We start from the raw sequence: 12220 nt of genomic DNA, 5'->3' as shown, positions 1-12220 counted from the left end.
TAATATTTCATCATTAAGAAGAAAAACTTATGAGTTGTAAAATATTTTAAATAATCCTTATATAATACAAAGCATGCTAAAAAGAATAAGATGATTTCATGTTAAAAACTATCCTTCAATGCATGTAAAGAATCCTCAGAGAGCCCAGGACTGGCAAAAAAAAAAAAAAAAAAGAATCCTCAGAGCAACTTATTATGGTATTGGGACTAAGACAGACTTAGGGCTTTAAAGCAGGCATCGGTGGCTCCTTACTGATGCCTGTAATCCCAGCTACTCAGGAAAACTAGAAAATTGTGATTTGAAGTCATCCAATACAGAAAAACCCTTGAGATTCTTTCTCCACTTGGCTAACAAAAATTAGGGCTGGAGGCATTGCTCAAATGGGAGAGCACCACACAAGCTATAAAGTCAAGCAAGTTCATGACCTTGAGTTCAAATAAGGACAATAAAATAAAATAAAATAGGAATTATCCAACTAAGCATCTATAACAATGAGTAAAATATCTAGCAATTATCTTTTTATGACCAAATAATGAACAAAAACCAGTTACCTAGTGAATTCAAATTCTGAGAAATAGAGGAAATAGTTTCATAAAATTTAAACCCCATAGCAAAAATGCTAAAAAAAAAAAAAAAAAAAACCCAAAAACAACTTATCAAAAGGTAGCTCTGATCTCTCCTAGTTTGTAACTGTTCCCTTAAGACTGGTATGTAGTTCATTTTATATGACTAAAGTCAGTAATGAGTTTTAATTTTAATTAGCTTCATACATTATCTAGGGACAATTGCACCACAAATAAATTGGTCAGCTCAGATTAATATCAAAACTTGCCATTGGCCACTTTGTGCTTAATGTTAAGTATGTGTGTGTGTGTGTGTGTGTGTGTGTGTGTGTGTGTGCACACTAGGCCTGAACTTAGTGCCTGGGTGCTGTACTTTAGCTGTTTTGCTCAAGGCTGGTGTTCTACCACTGAGCCACAGCTCTACTTCTGGCTTGTGGGATTAATTGGAGATAAGAGTCTTAAGGTATTTCCTAGTCAGGCTGGCTTTGAACTGTGATCCTCAGATCTCAGCCTCCTGAGTAGCTAGGATTACAGGGTTGAACTGCTGACATTTGGCAGAATGTTACATCTTTTACATTTTAATTTCAAACCATTCATCTAACCAGTGATCTGACGGAAAGAGGTCTTTATTATTTTTAGGTTACAAAACATTATGCAAGGGTTAACTAATAAAAATTTTTGAAGAAATGGCACACTAATTTTTATAAATGCCTCTCCCATAAATAAAATTGCATTGACTCAGTTTCTTTTTCTGAAAAGTGAATTATGACAGTATTTTACCTACCCTTTAGAGCTGTTCTATAAGTTACCTATTATATGCAAAAAACTTAATATATTTAAAATCTTCCATATGGAATTCTATAAATTTGAGTAGTTACCGGTTACTTGTGATTGCTTGGGTGAAAGCATGAATTCTGGAATTGCTGCTGTATTTAAATGTAGTTACATCCACAGTTTGAAAATACAGCCACAGAAAATATTTCCATTCCTCCCAGCAGAGATGGAGCCTACCTCCCCTTTCCTTGATCATGGGTTAACATTAGTGAGTCATGCCTAGCAAACAAAGTAGAAGTAGTGGTGACAACCTCTGAGAAGCTTCTGGAAGGTCTTGGGGCTTTACCTTCAGGTACCTCATTCTGGGGCAAGGTGGAGGAAGCGGTTTTGTGGCCCCTGCTTCTCCACAGCCATGGAAGCCAGTCTCCCCAGAGGTTCCCCTAGGCCGCATCAAGCTTCCAGAAGGCTTCAGCCCATGAGAGACTCAACCCAGGAACCACCTGGTGAAGGTGTTTCCAGAAATATCCACCCCACCCCCACCCCAATGTGGGAAACTAAAAATGGATTTTGGTCTTATATCATCATGCAAAAGGGAATAGCATTGGGGTAATCTATTATACAAGAATACAAGTAATAAGCTGTCCTGTGAATATTATTTATATCATATGGAATTTAACATAATGACAGTGAGGTATACATCTGTCCTAGAATAAGAGATGGCTCTTATTCTAAATACCTGGGGTTACAAGTCTGTACGTACCTGGCTCTTTTCTCTTTCTTTTCAGAAGTGGCACTTAAAATAAAATGTGCCACTATTAGGTCTTGAACTCAAGGCCTAGGCCCTGTCCCTTCTCTTTTTGGCTCAAGGCTGGAATTCTACCAATTGAGCCACATCTCTACTGATAGATTTGTGGTGGTTCATTGGAAATAAGAGTCTCAAAAGTCTTTCCTGCCCTTGCTGACTTTGAACCAAGATCCAGTCTCCTCAGTGAGATTACAGGCATGAGCCACTGGCTCCCAGCAGAGTAGGAATTTTTATAAATCATCATATTCTAATCAATGAATACAATATATTGTTAGCTGATTAATTTATTAATATTTGGCTATTGTAACTCTCTAAGAGTATTGTTTCAAAATATCTTTATACCTATTCATGTGTATGACTGGTACTGTTTCCTTTTTCAGCTGAACTTCACAGTCAACATTTTCTTTTTCTTCTTTTTCTTTGGTTTGTAATGTTCCACCAGAATGGCAACCCTCAAAATCCTTACTGCGATGGCATCGAAGGCGTCATGGAGGCTTACTACAGAAGTCTGAAATCTGTACAGCTGTATGGCCCAACCAACTTCGCTCCTGTCATCAACCATGTAGCAAGGTAAGCAGAGAGGACACAGGTATTTATTTATTCTTGTGTCTTGAACATGACTGGAAGCATGCCATTATTGCCAGCATGACTCTAGGGATCAAAGTTGGTCCTTGCTAACTTCCTTTCAAGAAGGTATCCATAGCATCCCTAAGACCATAACATCCCTAAGACCATAACATCCCTAAGATCTTGCAAGGCTTTTCTGGAGACATCACAAAGAAATGTCTAGTGAAGGCCAGGCATGATGGCTCACACCTGTGATCCTGACTATGCAGGAGGCTGAGATCTGAGGATCACAATTTGAAGTCAACCCCAGGCAAGAAAGTTTGTGAGACTCTCTATCTGTAATTAACCAGCAAAAAGCTAGAAGTAGCACTGTGGCTGAAGTGGTAGAGTGCTAATAACGTTGAGCAAAAATGCTCAGGGACAGCACACAGGCCCTGAGTTCAAGCCCCAGGGCCATTACTAAAAAGAAAGATTAAAAGAAAAAAGGTATGCCTAGTAAAGAAACATGTGCTTGAGGACCGGTCGTTTCCAACCCAGGAAAATATCTTCATATAAAAGCATCCAAGGTAAACACAATGAGGCTGTGTAAATTGTGCCTCTCTAATGCTGTGTCCCAAGGCATAAAAGTAAAGAGGCTGAATTCCATTAAGACATTCAGTTGAATTGTGATGTGTGGGGCCACATTCTTTGAACTTCCTTGAAATTAATATGATGGCTAATTTGGTAAATTCCCAGACCTCTTTCTCCCTGTAAATAGTACATAGTACTGCAATTCAAATATAACTGCATAGCATTCCAACTACAACTTCTAAAAAAAAGTGCTACAATATAAAAATCTACTTGTAATTATGTTTTCCCATCCATGCATGAATGAATTAGACATTGCTTTTCAATCTCTTAAATTTTGACTTGAGCCACCTGCAAATCCTGTAGAACTCTGCCTTGTTTTCAGATAATCAAGGAAGTTTTGGTCATATAACAATGACTTATTCCTGTAATCCTAGCTACTTGCTTATTTCCAATTACCCAGCAAAAAAAAAAGACAGAAGTGACACAGTGGCTCCAGTGCCAGCTTTGAGAGAAAAAGCTAAGGGATAGTGCCCAGGCCTGAGTTCAAATCCCAGGACCAGAAAAAGAGAGACAGACAGATAGAGACAGAGACAGAGAAAGAGAAAGAGAGAGGACAGAGACAGAGGAAGGAAGGGAGGGAGGGAGGGAGGGAGGGAGGGAGGGAGGGAGGGAGGGAAAGGGAAGGGAAGGGAAGGAAGAAAGGAAGGAAGGAAAGAAGGAAGGAAAGAAGAAAGGAAGGAAGGAAGGAAGGGTAGTTTTGCTCTCATATCCTTTCAAATGTGGAGTCAGAAGTTGCAAGGAATACTGTGCTTTGATGAGTGGAATGGACAAAGACAATCTGAAGCCATGGTTGTTGATGGTCCTGTCTTCCTGCGGGACATGAGCAGTGGCTCAAAGGTGCTCTGCTTCCCATTATCTGGGCTGTGGGAGCCCCATCTCCACACCGTGCCCTCGGGGTGCCCACCGTAGTTCCTCTGTGGATACCACTTGAGCCAGTGACATACTGAACAGCGTTCTGTGGCCTTTGAGATTAGATTCTTTTTCAAACATTTTTATCTATAATCAGGGCCACAGCGTGAATTTAATACCTCTGTTCCAACATACACAGCAACCAAAAAACCATCATTTCTGAAATACTACTTATTGTTACCTCCTGTTTTCTGTTCCCATGGTTTGCTCTTTGTTTCTGTTCCTCTTTCAGATTTTGATCCACTGTGTGACTGCATAATCCACTAAGATTATCTGTAATTTGAAAACTAAACCTTACTTTGGTAGATAGCCTAAGAAATGAGAAACCCTGCATTACAAGCGCATCTTCATTAGCAAGGTTGGAATTGGGAACTAAGTGATAATGTTTAGTTCATCTTATTCACCACAGACAAAAGTGGTGTTGATTGAGACCCATTGGGTTTTGGTTCTGCAGAGAAACTGAAGCAAGAGGACATACACAAAAGCAAATACAGATATGAGGTGTATTTCAAGACGTTATCTTAGTTGACTGGCAGACTACAAGCCAGAAATCTGTAGGATAGGTTGGCAGTTGGGAAACTCAGCAATTGATTGATATTGCAATCTTAAGTCATACTTCCTTGTCTCCAAAAAATATATTTCATTAGTTCCTAAGCTTTTCAAGGCATTGAATAATCACCTGTATTTGAAGTCACTTGATTATATATGGTGATTATGTTGACATACTCACAGCAATGTCTAGATTCATGTTCAGTTACACAGCTGTGCTATATAGTTTAAGCAAACTGACACATAACACAAATCATTATACCTTCCAAAAGAAAGAAAGGTATTATCATTATGTTGAAATTGAAAACAAGTTTAGATTCATAGAAAGAATGTCATGGGAGCTGGGTCTGGGAGCTGACACCTGTAATCCTTGCTATTTAGGAGACTGACATCTAAGGATCACAGATCAAAGCCAGCCCGGGACAAAAAAAAAAAAAAAACCATGAGACTCTTATTTCCAATTAGCCACCAAAAAGCTGGAAGTGGAGGTGTAGCTCAAGTGGCAGAGTGCTACTCTTGGGCAAAAAGAGCTGAGTGAGAGTTCAAGGTCCTGAATTCAAGCACCAGTACTAGTACAGAATACTAAGGAAGACAGGAAGGAAGGAAGGAAGGAAGGGGGAGAGGGAGGGAGGGAGGGAGGGAGGGAAAAAGACAGGAGTTTTCAGATATGAACTTATTAATGCATTTATCAGTATGTTGATAACACTCTGTTAAAATTTCACTGTTAGCCAGGCACCAGTAGCTCATGTCTATAATCTTAGCTACTCAGGAGGCTGAGATCTGAAGATCAGTTCAAAGCCAGCCCAGACAGGAAAGTCCATGAGACTCCTATCTCCAATTAATCAAAAAGCTCGATGTAGAACTGTGGCTCAAGTGGTAGAGTGCCAGCCTTGAGTGAAAAAAAAGTCAGTTCAAGTCCCAATATCAACACAATGAGTAAATAAGTAAAATGCAAAATTGCTATGGATTTTTAAGATAGAACAAGACAAGGGACACTCCATGTTTATTGGTGTGAGTGCTGCAGTTTTTATCCCTGAAACTCATTACAGTATGAATGTAGTCTCCATTTCTCATACTCATGTTTGCTGGTGAAACAAACTAAAATCAAGTTTGCACCTTGCTATGTGACTTTAAATGATAGACACTCAAAGTTGGAGGCATGGCTCAGATGGTAGAGGGCCAGCCAATGAACAGATACTGTAGGTACTGAGTTAGAATCCTAGTAACAGACCAAAAGGAGAAAAAAAAGCAAAGATACTCAACTTAATGGTGGGTCTTAATCTGATAGCATTTTCTCATTTTAACAATATAATGTTAAAACTGTTTCTGAATCATGTCAGTAATACATTCCTTTTAGGAAACATCAAAAATTGAATTTCTCAAGGAAATCATCAGATTCTTCTTTAAATAAAAAGAGAAGCTGGGCGCTGCTGTCTCAAACCTAAAATCATAACTACTCAGGAGGCCGAGATCTTAGGATCAAGGTTTGAAGCCAGCTAGGGAAGGAAAGCCTGTGAGACTCCTATCTCCAATTAATTACTAGAAAACTGGAAGTGGAGCTGAGGCTCTAAGTGGTAAAGCACTAGTCTTGACCAAAAATGCTCAGGGACAATGCTTAGGCCCGAAGTTCAAGCCCATGACCAGAAAAAAAAAAAAAAAAAGTAGGGAAACAAGTTCCTCTTTGCTTTTGGATTATTTTCCAATGGTAGTATTTTTATCAGATTCCTTGTAGTCTAGGTGCTCAATGCCATGGGGTTATTTTCTGGGCTGCACACTATAGCACATTCCCCTGGGTATGAATGAATGTGCATATTCTCTCCATCACCATTTTATTAGCGGTATGAGTGCTTACAAGTTTGTGTTGTATCTAAGAATGTTGCAAACATTTTAATTCTTCAGGATTGTCAGAGCCAATAACTTGTGTTCTGAAATTCCCTGTTGCTCTGGAGCCAGACCTTTCAAATGGGCTAGCACGTTGTAAGAAATTTCATAATCTAATCTAATGAATCTAAGTTTTCTATCATTTAGTTGGTAATTATTTCGAAACATAGGGCAAGGACTTATTGTTTACTAACCCATCTTCCAAGAATTCCATAAAGCTCATTCACCACTGATCATGAATTACATTCCAGTCATGAGGCAAACTCAAGTTTTCCTATTGACAATATAGAATTCTACATACCTAGAATACAACATAAGGTAGGAAGATAGGACCGCAAGAAATATAATAAAAGGTAACATCTTCATAAAAATCCTGCTCTGAAATATTGACTACTCTTTGGTGACATTTCTAACAAACTTCTTTAAGCCATAGAAAATGCTATTATTTTATACATAATTTATTGTTATGGTTTCCTTGTCATTTTTAAAATCAATTTCATGTTTGTTTTTAATTTTTTTTTTTTTTTTTTTTTTTTTTGCCAGTCCTGGAGCTTGGACTCAGGGCCTGAGCACTGTCCCTGGCTTATTTTTACTCAAGGCTAGCACTTTGCCACTTGAGCCACAGCACCACTTCTGGCCATTTTCTGTATAATTGGTGCTAGAGAATTGAACCCAGGGCTTCATGTATACGAGGCAAGCACTCTTGCCACTAGGCCATATCTCCAGCCCTTTTGTTTTCTTTTTGTGGGCCTGGGTGTTGTCCCTGAGATTTTTGTTATTGTTGTTTTTGTTGTGCTGTTGTTGTTCAAAGCTAGCATTCTACCACCTGACCTACAGCTCCACTTTCAGCTTTTTGGTGGTTATTTGGAGATAAGAGTCCAGGCTGGCTTCGAACCATGATCCTCTCACCCAATAACATGGGGACTGGGAGAGAAAAACTGGGAGAAAACTAGGGAAGAGGTGACACTATTCAAAAAGAAATGTGCCCATTACCTGACTTATTTACTTATGTAACTGTAACCCTTCTGTACATCACCTTTAAAATAATTTAAAAAATAAACTTGAACTGTGCATGTATCACAAAGCATTTCTTGTATTATATTATATGGATTTTTGTCTTGGTAGTAGGGCTTGAACTCAGAGCCTTGCTTCCTTACTCAGCTTCCTTGCTTCCAATTGGTGCTCTACCACTTGAGATATGCCCTCAGGTTGGCTCTTTGCTAGTTATTTTGGAGATGGAGTTTCACAGACTTTCTGTCCAGGCTAGCTCCAAACCATTATCATATTGGTCTCAGCTTCCTGAGTAGCTAGGATTACATGAATGAGCCATTGGCAGTAAGTTGTACTGAACTTTTATGTTAATGAGTTGAAATGTGTATATTCCAAAAGAAAAATTTAAAGCGTACATTTCCATGACATTAGTATATTCACAGCAGTGTATAATTGTTACCTCTGTGTAGTTCCAAAGAAATACACTTTGGATTACTACTTCCACTTGCAGAACACTCTTGAGTGCTAGAAATGCAATTTACCTATTAATTTGTGCAAAAATTAAAGATAAGTTCTTATCTGAGTTTTCAAGATAGAAAAATAATGTTCAGATATTTATCTTCATGTATTATAATTTACTACAAATACATTGTAATTTATTATAGAAACATTAATTTATTAGAATTTTATCACAATTTGTTGACCAAATATGTGACCAATTAGAATAAGCCCATTTCAAAACCTATGTCCACTTCATCTTTTGTGCTAAACAAACCTCCATTCCTGGTGAATTTTATTAGTAAAGAAACAAAGGAGGTAGCCAATAATTCTGTGCTCTAGGAGGAGCTAACACTGTGGCTATCCTAGTGTGTTATTTGCAGGGAAAATGTATACTTAAATTTGCATCATACAGACTTCTAGCATGTGTTGAAGTATTTTTTCCAGATTAAAAGGTTGGTGCCCCCTACCAGACTGGGACTGAGCCTCCACCATGTGGAGATGAGCTCTTGCATTTGCTGTGCTATTTCCTCCCTGTTCTCTGCTTTGCAGATACGCTTCTTCTGTGAAGGATGGGTCCCAGTACTTTGTCCTCTTGATCGTGACAGATGGTGTCATCTCTGATATGGCTCAAACAAAAGAATCCATAGTGAATGTGAGTTGGGGCTCTGGGGTTGTGGGCTAAGCGACTGGATGGACTACTTTGATGTAGAATAGGATCTGTTTTAGGTGGCTGGATGTTGTGGGCTTTGGGAGTGTGCTTGAAGCTTCTAGCCGGGGAACACCATGACTATCTAGCCAAGAGCCCTCCTCTTAGGTCTGACCTCAGGGAAGGTCAGCCTCTGACGTCATGGCCAAGTTCAGTGAGGGTGCTCACATCTTTGCAGCAGCTTGCATCCTTAACTTTATCAGACAGGTGCTACTTCTGTAATGTTGATCCTTGAGAAGAGAGGTGGGAGACAGACACACAGATAGACAGACAGAACAAGACAACACAGAGGAAACAGCATCACCTTTGTTTTTCACTGATTAGTTTGATCAATTTGCATATCATCTTATGACTCACAGAGACCATTTTGTGTCACATTTACATTCCAGTTATTTGATAACTCTGCGAGCTAATTTCAATTTCTTTAGAACTCAAAAGCTACTAGATTTGATTTCAGAACCATTCTGCTCCATTGAATTCTTAGTTGTGTGTTCATTTTTATGCATTATCTTTTTTTTAATTGTCTATAAGGTCTACCCTTAGTGTAATATATGGTATAGGATCATGTCTGCCTTTTTGTTTTCCCCATTTTCTGTTCCTAAGCTTGGCAGTGCTCAGCACAAAATAGACTTTAGTAAAAACTAAGTTACATAGCCAGATGCTAGCAGCACATGCTTGTAATCCTAGCCACTCAGGATGCTAAGATCTGAAAATCCTGATTCAAAGCCAGTGCAGGAAAGCCTATGAGAGTGTTATATCTAACTAACCACCAAAAAACCCCAAAGTGTAGCTGTGGTTCAAGTGATAGAGCACTATCCTTGAGCAAAAGAATCTCAGGAACAGCACCCACCCAAGCCCTAAGTGCCAACCCCAAGACTAGCACACACACACAAAACTAACATAAATGAAGGGTACATTGAGTCTCATACATTTTGAAAATATAGAAAAATATAATTTGCTATCTGATATGAAGAAAAGAGTTATATATGGAGAAAATGAAAAGATTTACAGATTTTATAGACCTTTTCCATTTTTATTGTTCTAAAGGTGATATACAGAAGATATTATAGATTATTTTTTTTGAAAACTAAACATAAAAAGGAGGGAATGTAAAATCTTACAAATGTCTTTAAATGGTTATTTGTTCTTTTTATAAAAAAAATTGTGTTGGTACTAGGGCTTGAACTCAGGGTCTTATGCTCTCACTTGGCTTTACTCAAAGCTGGTGCTCTACCACTTGAACTACAACTCTACTTCTGCCTTTTCAGGTGGTTAATTATACATAAAAGTTTCATGGACTTTTATGCCTGGGCTGTCTTTGAACCTTGATCCTATGATCTCAGTCTCCTGAATAGCTAGGGTGACAGATGTGAGCCACTGGCACCTGGTTGTTTATTTGATTTTGTATTGAGTTTGTCTCAATTTCGTTTTTGGCCAATGTCATGAGTTTGCCCTTGAATATATAGCACTAATAATTTAGGCTTAATTAACAAGTCATTACCCACTGCAGAAAAGTTATTCATAACCTAGTCAGAACTGAGATAGGCTTTTCAAAGTGATAATGTAATTTAAGTGAGACTATGAGGGAAAAACATATTACAACATCAAATATTTAGTGCCCTCCTCCATTTCAGGGCTCCTCTGATACATAATACTAAAAATAACTTTTTATAACCACCAATGATTAGAGCATACCCATTTGCTGTGCAAATGCCTTTTTTCTAACCATGGGTAGCAATGAGGTAGAGATTGACACTATTGCTCCGGAAGCTACTACTGCTTTCTCCCATTAGTGACAGATAGATTTTTGGGATGAGCAAAAACCAAAGATGCTCAAAGTCACCTCAGGAAGGTGCGGGCTGAGGCAGCAAGCTGGGATTTCCGCTCCTCACCTTCAACTTGATTTTATGTAGCCACATACCAAAGATGCTCAAAGTCACCTCAGGAAGGTGCGGGCTGAGACAGCAAGCTGGGATCTCAGCTCCTCACCTTCAACTTGATTTTATGTAGCCACATGAGTCTTGAAGAATGCCCCCCGGCATTCAACTGTGTAAAATACTTGGGAAGGAGGAGAGAAACATTGAATCCATTATTCTATGCATAATCTTGAATATGTTTTTAAAAGCTTTTTAAAAGACTAATTATTGGAGTTTATCTTAATACATTTTGATGAGCTGTAGTTTAATATTTTTTAAGTAGGTCTGGTTCTCAGAATTCTTGAAAAGAACAATTGCTTAAGTACCATATGTGAGCAATGGAAAAGAATCAAAATATTTTAGCAGATTTATGGAATATGTCCATTGAAATACTTCTGAGAAAATTCCAGAACTCTACCTTGTGATCTAATGGCACCACTCTTGGCATTTACCCAGAATATTACAAGTCAGTATACAGTATAGTCACTTGTGCATCTGTGTTCATTGCTGCACGATTCACCACAGCCAAACTATGGAAGCAGTCTAGGTGCCCTCACTGGATGAGTGGAAATAGATTAAGAATATGTGAAATATCCCAGGCTCTGGTGGTCACACCTGTAATCCTAGCTACTCAGGCTCAGATCTGAGGATTGTGATTCAAAGCCAGTCTGGGCAGGAATGTCTATGAGTCTCTAACCTCCAATTAACTACCCCCCAAACAACAACAACAACAACAACAACAAACAAGCAAACAAAAAATCCCCAAACCTACAAAGGCATCTGTGGCTCAAATGGTAGAGTGCTAGCTGTGAGCACAGAAAGCTCAGGAACAGTGCCCAGGTTCTGAGTTCAAGCCCCAAGACCAGCACAAAAATAAATAGCAGAAAGCCGGAATATGTGTTGTTTTAGATGGAGTGGAATTTAAGGAGATGAGGGGTAGAGCATTGGAGACCGGAAGGATAGGTAAATACAGCCATAGCCCTCAATGTTCACAAGTAAAAATGCAAGCCAGCAACTTGAGGGAAGGGATGGGGTTGGGAGAGTGAGGGAGAATGATGGGAGGATACAGATCAGGATGCACTGTACTCATAAATTGTTGTGTTGAATTGAAACCCCTTTGTCCAACTACTTAAATATAATTTTTAAACTGTCTTAATGAACATCTGTGAGGACATATCAAGCAAAACTCAAGATATTTGAGGAAGGGTGGTAGAATGTAGTCCTAATGTTCAATGTCAATATACAAAAATAGACCTAGAAAACTGAAGTGATTTGTGGGGTTTGGAGAGATAGGGGAAAATGATTAAAAGAGATGACATTGATCAAGGTACATTGTGCTTGTCAATTATATGTTGAATAGAAACCTCTTTGTATAATCACTTAAAGATAATAAAATTACAATACAAAATTAGCTATACCTTCTTTTTTC

General features: G+C 38.6%; 1 protein-coding gene across 4 annotated transcripts in view; it reads left to right on the top strand.

Annotated features, from left to right (window-relative positions):
- The window catches only part of Cpne8 (copine 8), a 272518-nt gene that overhangs the window by 157576 nt on the left and 102722 nt on the right, over positions 1 to 12220 (top strand). For all 4 annotated transcript variants that reach the window (XM_048366531.1, XM_048366539.1, XM_048366523.1 and 1 more), the window contains exons 16-17: positions 2585 to 2712; positions 8719 to 8821. In XM_048366531.1, coding sequence (XP_048222488.1) covers positions 2585 to 2712; positions 8719 to 8821 — 231 coding nt within the window. The remainder of the gene's footprint in view (positions 1 to 2584; positions 2713 to 8718; positions 8822 to 12220) is intronic.

This window comes from Perognathus longimembris, chromosome 1 (assembly GCF_023159225.1).
Source record: "Perognathus longimembris pacificus isolate PPM17 chromosome 1, ASM2315922v1, whole genome shotgun sequence".
Lineage (NCBI taxonomy): Eukaryota > Metazoa > Chordata > Mammalia > Rodentia > Heteromyidae > Perognathus > Perognathus longimembris.
This window is presented reverse-complemented; position numbering and strand designations above follow the sequence as displayed.